Here is a 16459-nt window from a genome sequence, read left to right as displayed (position 1 = left end):
TTCATGAATGAGAGATGATCTCCAGGTTACAGAAGAGTTAACTGAAGCACACAGGGGAAGCGACTTGACCAAGGAGATACAATTGATAAGCAGTGAACTCTATGGCTCTGAAGTCCATAACTCCATGCCTCCCGTGGGTGTGAGGAGCTGAGTTACGTAGCTCTCTGGGGGGGCTGTTATGACACCTGAGGCCTCCTGCAGCTGCCAGATGTTTTTTGGCACCCCTGGGTTCAGAAGGGCCCTACATACAGATTTCCATCTGCTTGGAGATTCTTGAAAGCAGGGCTTGGTGGGATTCCTCTTTGGATCTCAGCTCAGAGGCAATCACAGGATCAGTGCTCAGGAAACCCTGGTGGACTTTAACCCTGAGGGGTGTGTGTGTTCAGTGACACTGATCTGGGAGGCTTGGGAACGTGTGTGACTGCCACTAGGATAGTGAGCTTGGATAAGAGAGGGTCCGCATCCCCAACAGATCCTGACTTCCTTTTCAGCTTCCCTGGGGAGTAATTTTCCCTACCTTAGGGGGCATGAATCACTACATAAGAGGCCCTGCTAGGGTGGAGCAGGAGGTGGGATCCTGGAGTCACTGGCCCTGGCTGCAGCATGGAATAGGCCCAGCCCTGCTACAGAGGCTCCAGTAGGCAGGTTGAGGCAGAAAGGCTGCACCATGACCAGCGGTGACCAGTGTGTGAAGCAGGCCTAGACACAGAGTCCTCTCTTCTTTCCTCTGTGCCCTCCCCACCCAGGATGAAGTGTTGGCACACTCAGGAGCTGCTGCTGTCTTCCCAGGCTTCCCAAGTCTGGCAGCATAGCTTCATCTGCCCCATCCGCCACCTGATCAGCCCCCCACCTAGGCTCACCTCCCGAGGGGCACTGGGCACGTTAGCAGTGGAATCTGAGACTGGTTCTGGGATTGATGGTGGGTGACTTTAGCTAAGAACTTGGGGATATGGCCAGGGACATAGATGAACTTCCCCAGGCCTAGAAACCCCTCAGAGGACTGCGAGTGAAGAGTAAAGTCCTGGCCATCCTGAAGGTTGCTGCTTTCCAGGCATTAACCAGCTTTTAACCAGGAATGAAGTAAGTAAGCAAGTAAGCAAGAAGAGGGGCTGGAAATGTAGTGACTCAGTATGGTATAGAAAACTGGGCACAGGCTTAGAAGACAGAGAAGTCTGGGGCCAAATTCTGCTTCTACCATCAATCAGCTCCATGACCTCAAATGAGTCACTTCCCCTTGAGCCTTAGTTTTCCCTCTTACATAAAATAGGGATCGTGGAACTCATCTTAAAGGACTGTGAAGGGAAATGTCTCTACCATGGTTCCTGGAACATAGTAGGCACTCAGTAAGTGGCAGGTTGTTTTCCATCCTCACGTTTTGCTGTCTTTCCATGCCCTTTGGACAATCCTAGTCTCCAACTTGGTCTATTGGTGAGTCCCTGCACCTTGTTCTTGTCTCTCCTTGCTCACACCCTAATAAGGAATCCAGCTGGGAGGTGAGAGACCCTAAACAGCTCCTCCTCTTCTATTTCTACCCATATTCTCCTCTTCCTCTAGGCCCTGTTCCTGAAAGTGAGAGTAACCCATTTCCTCTCCTGAAAGTGAGAATAACCCACTTCCCTCTCTTTGTTTCCCCCAAATATAGGTCCACTTTATGAACCAAAGAGGTCATCAGAGGATCCAGTGAGAAAGTCGGTAACTCAGCCTCCTCTTTAAGTGAGAGGACAGGAAACTGTGTAAATGGCAGAGCACTTCAGGACTGTCTCTAATTATCTCCATAAAACAGCGGCAAAGAGACTTTAAGTCTTCGCCAATCCCTGAGCCAACTCCAAACTCAGATCTTCCTCCTAGTGCTCTCTCTTCCTCCCCACAGGGGACCGCGGTTCTAGCCAAGGCCACTACCCCTGTCCTGGGTCTTGCGCTCGAGCGCGTGTGCCAGGCTCGTGTGTGCCACGCTCCTGTTGGAGTGGGCACTGTCAGTCGGTCCCAGGCGCCGGCAGTGTTATAAAAGTCCAGTAGAGGGAGACATTAGCATGTGGGTACATCTGTTGAGGTCCGACGAGGGAGAGTGGGTCGGACCTGGAGGGTCTGAGCTATGGGATTGAGCCAAAGTTATAAGCAAAGAAGCGAGGAGGGGCGGGGAGAACAGGCCAGGGCTGGGAGACAAAGACCCAGATGGCGAGGCCGGGAGGCGCTGGAGTCTGGTGTGCTGGGGCCAGGGCATCTGCTTTTGCATTTTCTAAAGGTGCCTCTGTCCCATAACCTTTCCTCTTTGCGTCATTCTGTATCGAGGTGCCCTCTCATTCCCTCTGGCCTATCTCGGGGCCTTGCCTATACCTTCAGACAGGACAAGACTCGAAATCTGGGCCCCTGGTGTCCCACAAGGCTCTTCTGCAAAGTTAAGATTTCCAAGGCCTAGTCCCCAGGGGCGAAGAAATTCTCCCCCACCCTCCTCTTTCCCCTACTTGACCCCTCTGAGAGTCCACCACCCACCGATATCCATTTGTCTGTTCAGGACTCTGGGTCCATGTGCAAGCGGACACTGCACTGTGAAGGTGAAAGGAGGAAAGCCTACCAGAGTCCTGCGAGAGAAGGGACAGGCAGTAAACAAGTTATCTTTGCCACAGTGGTGGGCATGGAGCAAAAACTTCAGGGCTCGCGTGTGTAACAAGAATGGCAGTACTTTCCCGGGATACTCTTGACAGGACCTGTCTGGCCCAGGGCAGTGGGCCGGAGTGTTGAACAGGCGCGCAGGGAGCAGAGCAGGCCAACAACTCTAGAGGAGCGCCAACTTCCCACGGGCAGAGCGCTCTGAGAACAGGACTAGGCGGAACCCATCCCTAACCGCACGAGCCGCACACTCAGATTGGTGCCATCGAGAGTGCGGCGTCCTTAAGAGTTCCCGAAAGCCCGCCCCCTTCCTCTTCTAGAGGCGTGGTGCGGGGCAAGGACCCCGTGACGGAGCTTGCTATTGGCTAAAACGAGTAGGGTTGGCCTTGCGTACGCCTGAGCAGGGGAGTAGACAGCTCAGCGGCAGCGGAGGGAGTCTATGCGTGCTGGACAGCAGTGGGAGGTGTGTGAGCCTCGCACTGAACGCAGACTCTCGGGCGCAGTCGCCGGGAAGCTAGGACTCGGCGACTGGGCTGCCAGGCCAAACGCCTAGGCTTCAGAGGCGCAAACTGATGGGACTGGCTTGCTCGGCAGCGTCTCCCCGCTCTTCTAAATACACTAAGCGGGGCCCGCGCTGAAGTCGAAGCTGTCGGGGGGCGCCCAGCCCGGAGTTCCAGTGTGGCCTGGAGGAACGGAGCCCGTGCAAGGGCGGCCCGGTCGGGAGCCCCCGGACCGAGCTTGTGTGGTGGGGAGACTCCCACTTCTTCCCAGGGGTGCCGATTCCAGGACGGTTGAGGCGTCGGGGCGGCCACCAAGTCCCCAGCGGGGAGACCCCGTCGGGGAGAGGGCACGCAGTCCCAAACAGTCTCGGGGAGCCGAGCGGAATCGGAAGGGATCCTCCGGTGGGGGGCAGAGCCCCCGTCGCGCTTCGTGTGGCAGAGAGGCCAGGGGAACGAGCCCTCGGAGGCCGCAGCTCATGCCGGAGTTGCGGGCGGCTGCCCAGTGAGTCCTCCTGGCCGGCGGGGCGGAGAAGAGCGACACCAAAGCCGGCGGGAGGGGAGCACTTCAAGGCCGGCGGCTGCGGAGGATGGGCGCCTGAGCGGTTCAGAGAGCAGCGCGGCACGGGAAGGCGAGGCCAGCTTTGCTGAGGAGGTGCCAGGGGATCCCGAAGTGCAGCCTGCCCCCGGGAAGATGGCCCGTCCTGGCCAGCGTTGGCTCGGCAAGTGGCTTGTCGCGATGGTCGTGTTGGCGCTATGCCGGCTCGCCACGCCGCTGGCCAAGAATCTGGAGCCCGTGTCCTGGAGCTCTCTCAACCCCAAGTGAGTAACTTATCTCTTCTGGTCCCTGAAGGTGGGAGGCACTCCTTCGGGGTGAGGCCGCGCGCCCCCGAGCGCCTATGGGAAGGTGCTCAGAGGCGGAGCGGCGCCCTATTTTGTCTCTGGCTTTTTCGAGTGTGTTTCCCTGCGGACGGGCGGGGAAGGGTGCGGCGGGGTTGGGTGGGGGCACTTGGCTGTATTGTGACCCCTCGGCTTCTCGGCTGTCTCCTCCGCACGTCCCAAATCAAGTCGAGATTGTCGCGCCGGGCAGAGCTGGGAGTCGGAGCGCTCTAGAGCGCACCGAAGAGCTGGGTAGGGGAGAGAAAGCAGCCCCCTTTAGGGCCCCTGGGAACGTGGCGGTTTTCGCGGAGAGCCGCTGGCGGAGTCGGGGAGTGGGGGCGAGCTTGACCTGGGCAGGGGAAGAGGCCAGAACACGGGTTCCCCGTTTGTTTAGCAGTGAAGGGACCGCGGCGCGGGACTTCGCGCTTGGGGCGGGTGGCATTGCCTGTATCCTGATTCGGGCTTCTCCCATTTTCATTTCTTTCTTCCCATTTCGCCTCCCTAGCTTTTCGTTTTGCTGCTTCTTCCAGCCCTCGCGCCCCCCCCCCACCCCCGCCACCTTTCTCCCTGCTGGGGCCGTGGAAGGGCGGGCGCCGCTCCCAGGCTCACAAAGGCGGCGGGTGGAGAGAGGCGGAGTGGGAAAGGGGTTTTGTTGGAGGGGGGGTGGGTTCGATCCATCGCCCGTCGGGGGTCCAATGGAGCCGACAGCAGAGCTTCCAGGGCTGGCCGGGGTGGAGTGTGGCGGCCGAGCTGGCGAGGGAGGTGGGAGGCAAATGAAAGATTCCTGCCCAGGCTGGTCCCATTGCTCCTCCCCATCTTCCCTGTCCCTCAGATTGGGGAGTTGTGCTTAGCTTTCCCAAAGGGGTTGGGGAGGCAGTTATGTAGAGGAGATCCTTTCTTTTCTCTATTCTCCTTCCCCTTCACAATCCTCGCTCAACCTCCCCCCCCCCACCCCAACCACACACCTTTCAGGGCGGTGGCTCAGTGGTTTCTGGGCTGTTAGTGGGGAGTCGCTGGGTTGTGTAGTGACCTCTGGACCTTTTCCTCTTTTGGCATCCAGGACTTAGGTTGGAACCCAGGGTCAAAATTGCTTTTCCTTCCTGTTTTCTGGAGGGCCCAGCAGTGTGCGGACACCTCACTTAGTGGGAAACGGGGCCCTAGGCCTGCGCTATCTGTATGATTCCTATATCTGGAATCTCTTTCTGTCCACTCTCCTGGGCTCCCGGCTAACTTCCCGAGCTCCTGCCTGCCTTGGCCTCTTAGGTTCCAGGGGCGGTGCATCTCTCAGCCCTGGAGTGGAAGAGGGCAGCTTCTTTAGTTCTCTTCTCCTTGAGTTAAGGCAGGGTCCTATTTATCGGCTAGTGGGATGTCTAAACCAGGGTCAGGGTACAAGGGAAGGCATTGACAAGAATTTCTTCTTTACTCAGAAGCCAAACTGGGCACAGTGCTCTGCTAACAGCAGGGACTCAAAATGGTCTTGGGGCCTGGGGCTGCTCAGCCCAAGGAGAAAGATTGTGAAGCTCCCAGTTCTCTCCTGTGAAGGTGGAGGCTGGAAATGCTCTCTCGAGTATGGAGAGCTGAAATCCGCCTGGGGTAGCCCATCATAGGGGCTCATGGGAGTGACCTAATTGCTCTCTCGGGTCTCTAACCAGAGATAGCATGCTGCTCCACAGCTGGAAGGAAGCCCTCCTGCAGAGTGCGGGGGGCGGGAACTGGGAGAAACAAGATCTCCCTGAGCTTCACCCTTTTTGTGTTTTGAGCCTTGAGTGCTCTGGACCAGTTTACAGGTTTTTGAGATCTGCCCCCCTCCCAGATCCACTTCAGGCTGAGGGCAGGCATCCTGGGGGTGGTGGGGGTGGTGGCTGGGGCCTCAGTAGGACCTGCACAAATTCCATCCTGTAATTGAGCAGATTCTAGGAACAGTGGGGGACTGATCCTGGTGCCCCTATGGTCCCCCAATCCATGTTCTGTCTATACTCCGGGGTCTGGAATGCAGCCTGTCTGTGTGTGTTGGCACGGGTTGCGGGGGGCGGGGTGCAGGAGGACAAGAGGAAGGCACTGCCCTCAGCTTCACTCTGAGCTCTGGGGGCTGCCTCTGCCACCGCGCCCAAGCCTTGAGCTCCCACAGTCTTTGAAATCAAGTCTCTTTCTGTCCGTGTCTCCCTCTTTGCCTCCTGCCTGACTTCTCCCTCTCAGGCTCTTGGTTCGCCCTCTCACACCCTGTGTGAGTCGCGTTCACCTCCCCTCTCCAGCTCGACTTGCCCGGCTCTCCCTCTTTCTCACACTCCCTCTCACTCTTAGTCACTCTCTGCCTCTTTTTCTCAAGTCCTTTTGTTTCTCGCACATGCCCGTGCTCTCCCTCACAGGCTCATTTTCTCTTCCCTCCCCTCTTCCTCCCGGCTTTTGGTTTCTCTCCTCAGTCCTGTCAGGAGCTGGCAACCCCCCTCCCCCCAAAAAAATCTTCCAGTGCCTATAAACCCTGCTTAGTTGCTTCCTCTTTGGGACAAAAAAAATCAAAATAAAGAAGTGGTGGGGCTGGGGGTATGTTTCCAGGTTCCAGGGTACAGGGAGCCCCAGCTCTGACCAGGAGAAGGGAGCTGGAAGGGCTGACTGCAGACTCTCAGTGTCTCACCCCAGTTGGTGCTGGGGCTTTCCAGGGTGATAGTCTCTGGTGGCAAGAGCATCTGTCTCCTTGGCCCCCCTTGTTAGACTTGCCCAGTGAGCGCAGTGTGAGAAGATGGGTCTGGGCCCGCTAGAGGTTGGAAGGAACCAGAGTGCGTGAGCGTGCTTGGATTGGTGGGGGTGGGGGGCTGTGATGGAAGGTCCCAGGGCAGCCCCCTCCTCCAGCCTCCTCCCCTGAGAGCTTGGGGCAGCCGGCAGGCCTCATACTTGAGTCCTCAGCCAAGTCCAGCTGCTGCAATTCAGTCTCTCAGTCCCGTTCTGACCCTTTCCTGCCCCCCACTCAGGTTCCCCCACCTCCAGGGAGTGGGAATGTGCCTGAGATCATATTACACCTTCCCTGCAAGGGGTGGGGGTGGGGGTTTCAGCTTGGCATCCAGGACCCTTGACTCCATCCAGCATGGGTGGGGGCAGCTGCAGACCCCAACCCAGGCTTGCCTGCTGTAAGCCAAAGTGTTGGTCCCAGCCCCCTCACAGCTGTTCCAGCTCACAGTCCTGGGGAGGCCAGCTCAGGGGGCCCCCTTTCCGGGGCGGCTAGGGACCTGACCTCTTTTACTCTGTGGCTGATTGGCCACAGGTGGGGGCCTGAAAGCGATGGGAACCCAGCAGCTCCTAAAGTTCCCTGTTCCCCTCCCTCCCTCCCCCAACCCCAGGCATTCAGTCCAGGGCAAGAAGGGCCTGGTGAGGCTGGGTCAGGAGCTGAATCTAGGGTTCCCTTTCTCCTCTCAGGCTCTCCAGTGCCTCAGCAACTGTGCTGGGTGGGGATGGGTGGGCCCTGGATACTACCGTGCATCACTGTTTTTTGGTGTTGGGGTTATGGAGCAGGTAGGCCAGCCAGGAGGCTGCTGGTTGCCATGGGAACAGTAGGTTTAGGGAGAGGATCCACCCTATGATTATTAGGGGAGCTGAGGTAGGGCGATGCTCACCAGCCATATTGGGGGTTAATTGCCCTGGGTGCTGTGGCAGCCCCTCCTGGGTGGATTTTCATGGTAGTCATTTTGGGTAGGGGCGCTGGCAGCCAGGAGCGTAGTAAGGTTCTTCAGCTTCTTCTAAATGGTATTTGGTGTGCTAACAGTTGGGCAGTACCTTGCTACTTCCAAAGCATCTTCATATGTGAACTCATTGGCTGTTGCCAACAGCCCTGGGAAGTTAGAATTGCCCCTGTTTTGCAGATGAGGAGGCATTTGCCCAGAAAAGGAAAGTGACTTGTTTCAAGTCAGTCAGCTCCTAGCGGGGAGAGCTGCCTTGTGCTGTTCTTTCCACACCATCCTGCTGCCTTGGGATATGGGAGAGACAGGGTTTGGGAGGAGGCGCTGGCTCTAGCCGCCGGCTTCCCCTCTCACTTCACAGGTGTATGTGCATCCGTCCTTGTGACTCAGGCCCTGCCCACGTGGGATGAGCAGTGCTCCAGCTTCCTCATTTGACTTTCCTAGGCCACCATCTGAGGGCAGGCTGCTCGGGATGATCTAGAGGCAGCCAGCTCCATGCCTGGCACACTTCCTCCTGAGCTCTAAACAGCAGCCTTGGTTCCTCTCTGGGCCAGGACTCTCACTGCCTTTTAGGGACCCCACAGAAAGCAGACAACAAGGAAGGGGCTGTTGAGCCCCCCGTGGGCCCTAGTGTTGGCCAGGTGGGGCAGAGGGGAGACATGGTTCAGTGTAGGTGTGTGTGTGAGGGGCGGCTTCCTCTGGGGCTCTCCTGGCTTCTCTGCCTCTGACAGCACTGTGTGTGTGCCAGGACCCAGCTGCTGTTCCTGCCCACCCACGCCTGGGCGGGCACTGCTGGGACACGCCAGGCCTGCTCCTGCTGCCTCGAGGGCTGGGTGGAGCTGGGGGAGTGAAAGAGGAGCCTTTAATTTGGGGACTCTCCACCCTTGCTGGAATGAGTGTAGACTTGAGCTCTGGCTTGGGGTCTGTCCTCCACTGGTCCTGCCACCCTTGGGGGTGCTGAAGTCACTGAATCAAAGCTGTGGCTAGAGTCTTCTACTAAACCTGTGGTGGCGTGGCCTAGGACCGGACTTGTCCTTTTGGGCAGTCTCTGACCACAAGTTCCTAGGGCCTGAGGGAAGGGTGAGAGGGACAGAAATGTAGAGCTGGTGGAATGTGGGCAGGTTTCTAGACACAACCCCCGCAGATCCAAAACTCTCCCTGCTGTCGATTGTTGGTTTTTGGGTGAATAGGGGCTTAGCTGGACAAAGAAGCAGGGGGGTAGTTGGCCTCTGACCAGTACTGGCTACTGTGCCAGACCCTCAGGCTTCTCCCCTTCTAGAATTCTTTAAGCTCAGTAGGTAGCCTGGGGAAGAGACTTGGGTTAAGGTGGAGGGGAAGAGGCAGGCCACAGATAGGAGCCTGAATGCTCAGGCCACCTCCCGAAAGTCCTTATACTCCCTGGGGTGGCTCTCTGGGGTCCCAGGGGCTATCAGAGGCTAAGGAGGGAAAGCCTCAGGGGTTACCATGGTGACCTGCTACAGGCTTCCTGCTGGGCCATGTCAATCCCCTTATTTTCCAGAAAAGGGCTTTGTCTGGGGGTGGCCCCAGACAGAAAAGCTTGGTTTGATGATGGAAGGAGAGCTAGTTTTTGAAAACTGGGGGGTAAACAGTTTAACTAGGCACTCTCATCCTCTTCCTCTCAGTCCCTACTCCTGGTGGATATAAAGGGAGACCTGCAGGGTCCCTGCTGTAGAGGATGACTAGCATATTACCTGACCTCAGGCTTAACTCTCACAGGCTGCATACCCACCCCTCATGGCCCCTCGCCACTTTCTGGGGCTTCTCACAGGCCCAGGTGCACTTTTCTCAGTGGTGGGGAAGACAGAGGCTGAGAAGGCACCATCATGGTGCACCAGGGTCAGGGAAGGCAGGTCTCATCAGGCTCCGCTCCCTTCTGCATTTTAGGGGAAGGTGAGTTTCCCTCTGCCAGCTGCTATGCAAATAAGCTCATGCATATTTATGAATCCTGTTCGCTGAGGTTGATGAGAGTCTGAGGGGTACTGGGGGCAATAGTCCTCTCTCTTTCCCATTCCCCCACCCACTATGTAGACATCTGTTTCCTTGGTTGTGTCCAGGTTCCAGGGCTCCAGAACCCAAGTGGTGGTGGGAGACTGCTCAGAGTTGACAAAACTCCCTGATGGGTAAGGCAGGCCAAGTGGTTAGAAAAGAGAGCTGGCCTGTACCCCTATGCGTGCTCTCTGTCTACGTGCTGTCATCTCCAGGTAGGGTCTTGTGGAGGAGAAGCTGTACAAGGATTCAGCCAATGTTTCAGGTAATCTTAGACCTCTGGGGGATAACATCCTGGGTGAGTTTAGGCTCCCTGGCTTGGCTTTGGTAGCACCCCTCAATAGGAACATTCATCTGGTTGCTCATTCCCTCACATGAGGAGCTTGGACTCAGTGGCTCTCAAAGGTTCCTTCTAGTTGTTAGAAGTTGTCTAATCCTACTGCCTGGCTGGAACCAGTATGAGGATTAGAAAGTGAAAAATGCCTTGGCAATTATGAAGGCTTTGGTGAAACTTCTTGGCTTTTTGTGGTGTATGGAGTTGGAGGTATTTTCTCTTAAATGTTTGTGTGGGCCTCCATCCCATGCCTGCTTCCTTGCTTGACCTCTGGAGTTTGGTAAAGCCAGGTACTAAGTGGGGAGACCTTCTCGTTGTGACTTTTACCCTCCTGCACAGCAGGATGGAAGATTCCAGCTTAGTGGAGCCTCCCTGGACATGGAGAGAGGGCTGCTGTTCTTCATCTACTTCATCTGCTTGGTCTAGTTCCTTTACCTCCTTGGATATCATTTCCCTCCATCAGGTGAGGATACTGAGCTCCCTTGTAGTCCCTGCTGTGGAATGGGTCCTTGGGGAGTGGAACCATGTTTTTCCATTATCAACTTCATTCCACTGAAGCACTACTTTCAGCTCTTCATTGCCCTTCCTGCTGGAGAGTCTGTCCCCAACTGGATGAAACCCACACTGATTGTTGTAACCCTTGCCTTTCAGTCTGACCCCAGCTGAGCTTTTCCGCCTCTTCTGCTCTTCTCTGCCCATCACTGGGACAATCCCTGGCCTAGATTTTGTGTCCCAGCCACTGCTGTCTATTCTTGCTGGCTGTTGACTTCTTATTCCTCCCCTGGGACCTGCTTTCATCCTACTCTTTCTGTGGGACCATTTCTATACTTCATCTCAGCCAAAAGGCCAAGAAACGATCTATGGGACCATTTCTGACTGTCCTGTCAGATGAGCTGTCTCCTTCCTCTCTCTGCTTCCAGCCCTTGCCTTTTGAGCGACCATCCTTGCATATAGCCTCCAGATAGCCTGGTGCTGTCCATTGCTGCCACATGAACCATTTATTTTTCCAACCCACACTAGACAGTAAAGTCCTTATGGATGGAGCTGTATCATCTTTTCCTCTCTCCCACCCATGAAACAAGACTGGGCTCATAGGTCCTTGGTGTTAGTGTCTGGTTTCCTACCTCTTGGCAGACCAGACTATTTCTAAGCAGGAGTCAAATGGTTGAGTGCCAACTGTGTGCTCTGTGCATGCCATCATGTCTCCCCTTCACCATCCTTAGAGGTGGGACTCTTACCACTCTCAGTTTATAAGTGAGGACACAGAAGCTTAGGGAGATCAGGCAGCTCATGCAAGGTTGCAGGGCTTGTAAGGGCCACTGTCTGTCTGATTCCAAAGCATGTCTTCTTTCTCCTATGTTTCCCAGGCTCAGAAATGGCTGAGAGAACTTACTGTGTGCTTAGGCAAGGACAGGATGATATGAATCAGTGGCCCCAGGCAGCTGCCATCCCCTTACTATTTCCCAGTGCCTGGCCTTCTGGATCAGAAGATGAACCTGGCTCAGGAGGCATTTATCCATTTTCTCTCAGGATTGGGAGCAGGGTCAGTGTGTGTGTGTGTGTGTGTGTGTATGATCAATAAAAGGTGGGTGAGCAAGGTTCTTGGGGCCCTGTCCTATATGATCTATCATTCCTGCTTGGGCCTCTTCTTCCCTTTCTCTGTTCTTCTTAGCAGTGAGACTGGTCAGATTTGGGCATTTGGGCTCTTGCATTATGGGAGTGGGATGAGTCCTGGTAGGATGCCAGGCAGTGGGAGTCGGGAGTGGAGAGAGCTGTGTGGAGCTTTACCTGGCTAGAGACTATGCCCATTATCCCTTGGCTCTAGGCAAGGTCTGTTCCTATCTCCTTATCATGCCCAAGATTAGCACGAATGGGGGAGAAGACATGGGTCTCAGATAGGTTGTGCACCCCCAGCCATTGACTGGGAGTTGTGGGGGTGGTTTCTAGGGCATGTGTGGGCTTGTTCTGTGTGTTTCTGTGTTCTGTGCACATAAGTGCATACACATTTGTGTGTGCTGAGGAGCTGGTAGCAGTGGCTATGAAAAATGTGAATGTGTTGGGGGTGAGAGGAGGACAGGGCCACCATCTCCAGGCAGCCCAAACCCGACACCTTGGTGCCCAGCCCATCTGCCACGTCAGCCCCCTGCGGAAATACCACATTAGGACAAAGGGCTCTCCCAGCTAGGTAGTGCCCTGCCCTGCCGAACAGTCAAAGCCTGGCAGCCTTGCCCATGGGCCACCCCTTCCACGCCCTGCTGGCAGTGTGGTTCTCTTTCCCCACCCGCAGCATAAGGTTGAAGGTACAGAGTGTCTGTCCTCTCCATCTCTACCCAGTGGGCCTAGCCTGGTCCTCATTGTCTGCTCTCCTGGTTCTGGGAATGGCCGGAGACCCCCAACCCTGAGGCTAACCATCTCTTTCTTTTTGGGCAGGTTCCTGAGCGGGAAGGGGCTGGTGATTTACCCAAAGATTGGAGACAAGCTGGACATCATCTGCCCCCGAGCAGAAGCTGGGCGGCCCTATGAGTACTACAAGCTGTATCTGGTGCGGCCTGAGCAGGCAGCGGCCTGTAGCACCGTGCTTGACCCCAATGTGCTAGTCACATGCAATAGGCCAGAGCAGGAAATCCGCTTCACCATCAAGTTCCAGGAGTTCAGCCCCAACTACATGGGCCTGGAGTTCAAGAAGCACCATGATTACTATATTACCTGTGAGTCCCTACCCACCATGTGGTTCTGTCTTGTCCTGTAGTGGTGGGAACTTCTGAGTAGTACAAGGAGACTACACACACTTCAGGCCCAGCCTGATCCAGTCCCCTTGAGGATTGGCATGCTCTCCTCCTAGCCTGGTATTGGAATTCTGGCCCCAACAATTACCATGGGGTCTGCTGCCAGCTCGCCCTGGCTCTGAAGAGTTGGGAGAGGACTCCAATCCATGGTGCTCTCTCTCTTATTTTCTTTGCCCACCTAAGATCTAATCTTGGGAATGGCAGAATTGGCAGACCTTCAGCCTTTCTCTTTATGGGAAACTGAGGCCCCAGGAGGTGAAGGGGCTTCTTGCGCTAGATCACACAGGGAGAGAGAGGATTGGGTCTCCAATTTAGTTCTCCTGACCTCCAATCTAGGATTCTTTCCAGTCTGTAGAGAAGCCTCCCTCACCTTGCGAGTTCTAATTGCTTGGCCTCTCAGCCACATTACCCAGTGAGGAGACACATTTAGTTCAACTAAGAAAGAAGGGCCAAGGCCTGGTCATGATAGAGGAGCAGCATCTTTGTGGGAGGGGCTAGGTCCCAGACTCTTCCTAGTGGGAGAGAAGGAGAAAGGTTCACAGGTGGGTGGGACTGCTTGTAACTCCCAAGTTCCCAGTTCTGTTCTTATGGACTCAGGCATCTCTAGGGCTTCTAGGTAATGCTGGCAGACCCCTCCTCCCCCTGACTGCTCTGGCCTCTCGCTGCAGCTACATCCAATGGGAGTCTGGAGGGACTGGAGAACCGGGAGGGAGGTGTGTGCCGCACACGCACCATGAAGATCGTCATGAAGGTTGGGCAAGGTGAGCATCCAGGCCAAGGGCTCCCCAGCTGGGCTTTTGCAACAGATGCTCCTGATTGAGAGTGGGGGCATGGAGAGTAGTGGCAGGGGGGGCAGCAGGGATAGAGTATCTGAGGTCCAGCATCTGGACCATTCTCGGTTGGGAGGTACTACATAACCAAGGCACCTATGCTTCCGGAGTTTCCCTGGCTTACTTGCCCTCTCCTCACCTCCAGACCCCAATGCTGTGACACCCGAGCAGCTGACTACCAGCCGGCCCAGCAAGGAGGCAGACAACACTATCAAGATGGCCACGCAGGCCCCTGGTGGTCGGAGTTCCATGGGTGACTCCGATGGCAAGCATGGTGAGCGTATGGGAGTTTCCCAGAGGGCAGAAGCCATTGCTTGGCTGCCCATTCAGGCGCTAGCTCTGAAGGAAGGCAGGGCATAGCCCAGGATCTGCCATGTATCCCTGGGACCCCTGGCTGACCTTTCTCCCCTCCCTCCCCCATCCACAGAGACTGTGAACCAGGATGAAAAAAGTGGCTCTGGTGGGAATGGAGGCAGTAGCGGGGACCCCGACAGCTTCTTCAACTCCAAGGTGGCGTTGTTTGCAGCTGTGGGCGCCGGCTGCGTCATCTTCCTACTCATCATCATCTTCCTGACCATCCTGCTACTGAAGCTGCGCAAGCGGCACCGCAAGCACACACAGCAGCGGGCGCCCGCCCTCTCACTCAGCACCCTGGCCAGTCCCAAGGGGGGCAGTGGCACTGCGGGCACCGAGCCCAGCGACATCATCATCCCCTTACGGACTACAGAGAACAACTACTGCCCCCACTATGAGAAGGTGAGTGGGGACTACGGGCACCCCGTCTACATCGTCCAGGAGATGCCGCCCCAGAGCCCAGCGAACATCTACTACAAGGTCTGAGGGCCTGAGCAGCCTCGGTCCCGAGGGACACTCAGCCGGGACTGCACCTCTCCTTCCTCACCTACATCCCTCCCTTTGCCAGCTGTGCCCACCTTTGTATTTAGTTTTGTAGTTTCTTGGCTTTTATAATCCCCCTTTTGCTGCACCCTCTGGGCTTTGGAGGGGGGTGCTTGTGCCCCCAGCCCCCATGCTCTTGTGCCTTCCCCCTCTGGCCAGGCCTCTGGGCTCTGCGGGGGTGCCCCTTCTTGGAGGGCAGGGTCGGACGCTGATGGACAGCAGGCAGGGAGATGCCCCCCTGGCCCTGCCCCACTTCGCCCCCTTTCTCCCTTCCCAGGACTGCTTGTCCGCTATCATCACTGTTTTTAATGTTTTGTGTTCATTTTTTAGCTGTCAACTCATTTTCATCTGTTTTTTTTTTTAAGAAAAATGGAAAAAGCAGCCCCTCCCCAGGTTTTCTGAGCCTGGCCTACCCCAGTATCAGGGGCCTGGGGCAGGTTGTGACCAGCCAGGAAGCATAAGATGGCACTTCTTTTGTAAACTCCTTGACATTTTTTTTTTTTTGCAGGGGGGCGGGGGAGAGGCAGGCCAGGGCTGTTCTTGCCCATGAGGGAAGACAAGAGTGTCACTGGGCAAGGTGTCTCACCCTCCCCCACTGACCCTACTTCTACAGTGCTGATCTTGGCAATGGGGTAGTGGCTGCCACCCTTCCACCAAAAAAAAAATCCCTTCCTTGTGGGATTCTTGGGCATCTCCTGCCTCCCTCACTCTCACGGTAATTAACGTCTTAATTGGCTGTTGCCTGGGGAACAGGAGAGCTGCTGCAGGCAGATGACCTCATGGGGGGTGGAGGGAGGTGAGGTGCCCAGGTGGCTATTTGCCCTGCAGAGCTGGGAGGTCCCCCCTCTCCCCTCTGCCCTGTTCTCCCCTCACCTTTGGCATCCTTGGCCTGGTGGGGAAACAGAAGGCCAGGGTGGAGAACTAAGCGGGTATAAGGCCAGGTGGCCTGCTCCTTTTCTGGGCTGTGTCACAGGTGGGTGTCCCCCTAACCCAGCTCCCACTAGCCCCCCAATCTTGGTCTGGGGCTTGGAAAGAGGAAGAGGCTTGCCCAGGGCTTGGCCAGCACGCCGTGCACTTTGACCCCGGCTCCTTGCCAGCACGGCTGCTAACAGACTGCCACTTGCAAGCGCCTTGCAGGAGCTCCCAGAGTGGCCATGGAAGGAGCTGGGCCTTCCACCATCCACCTCCACACTGCCTCCTGGCCAGCTGCCCACTCCAGAGCCAGGTGGGAGAGGGAGCAGAACAGCCAGCCCCTTCCAGGTGGCAGTCAAAAGGGTTTTTTTGTTTTTGTTTCTATTGCCATTTGTGTAAATACTAGTCTTTTTGGAAAAAAAAATAATGTAAAGATGTTTTGTATAAACTCTGAATTATTTTCTTGTTGCTTTTTTCTTAGAAAAAAATGAGAACTAAAGAAAAAAAAAAACCACATGGAGAAATGGGTGTGAAATGATGTCGTGATGTTTGGGGAATGAAGTGTGAGTGTATGAGTGAATATATGAATGAGACACAGAGAGAGATTGAGGTGTGTGTGTGTGTGTGTGTGTGTGTGTGTGTGTGTGTGTGTGTGTGTGTATGATTTTCACCTGACCAAAATGCGGGTGATCTGGGCAGGTGTGGGAAGATGGTGACTATCCTAGTGGAGCGAGATGCTGCAAGTGTTCTGTGCCCTTCCTCATCACAAATTCCTCTGCCCTCTTGTTCTGCAAGATACTGTGACCATATCCCCCTCTCCATCCTGTCACCACTGTAACATAGGCCACGGGCATCTGCCCAGTCTGGCATTAGGCTCAGCTAGAAAGAGTAGATGGGGGAGGGGCTGTTCCCATGGGGACCTGGGTGTGTCCACAAGTACTGCCACCAACTGGCTGGGGCTAGATCTGGAACCTGCTGACAGGCCCAGCCCTGCCCTGCCTCAAGACACCTGGAGGTGGATGGAAATAACTTCCCAAGAGCT

The 16459-nt window shown here is 55.8% G+C and overlaps 1 protein-coding gene across 1 annotated transcript; it reads left to right on the top strand.

Moving 5' to 3' along the window:
• Nucleotides 1-3008: 3008 nt before the first annotated feature.
• On the top strand, nucleotides 3009-15916 carry EFNB1 (ephrin B1). Its single transcript, XM_018044628.1, has 5 exons — nucleotides 3009-3926; nucleotides 12423-12700; nucleotides 13447-13539; nucleotides 13754-13882; nucleotides 14036-15916. Exons 1-5 carry the CDS (start codon nucleotides 3799-3801, stop codon nucleotides 14446-14448), a joined length of 1041 nt encoding a protein of 346 aa, XP_017900117.1. The 5' UTR covers nucleotides 3009-3798; the 3' UTR covers nucleotides 14449-15916.
• Nucleotides 15917-16459: the final 543 nt, after the last annotated feature.

Source organism: Capra hircus, unplaced genomic scaffold (assembly GCF_001704415.2).
Source record: "Capra hircus breed San Clemente unplaced genomic scaffold, ASM170441v1, whole genome shotgun sequence".
NCBI classification, from domain to species: Eukaryota; Metazoa; Chordata; class Mammalia; order Artiodactyla; family Bovidae; genus Capra; species Capra hircus.
The sequence above is the reverse complement of the archived record's forward strand: the minus strand, read 5'-3'. Positions and strand labels throughout refer to the sequence as shown.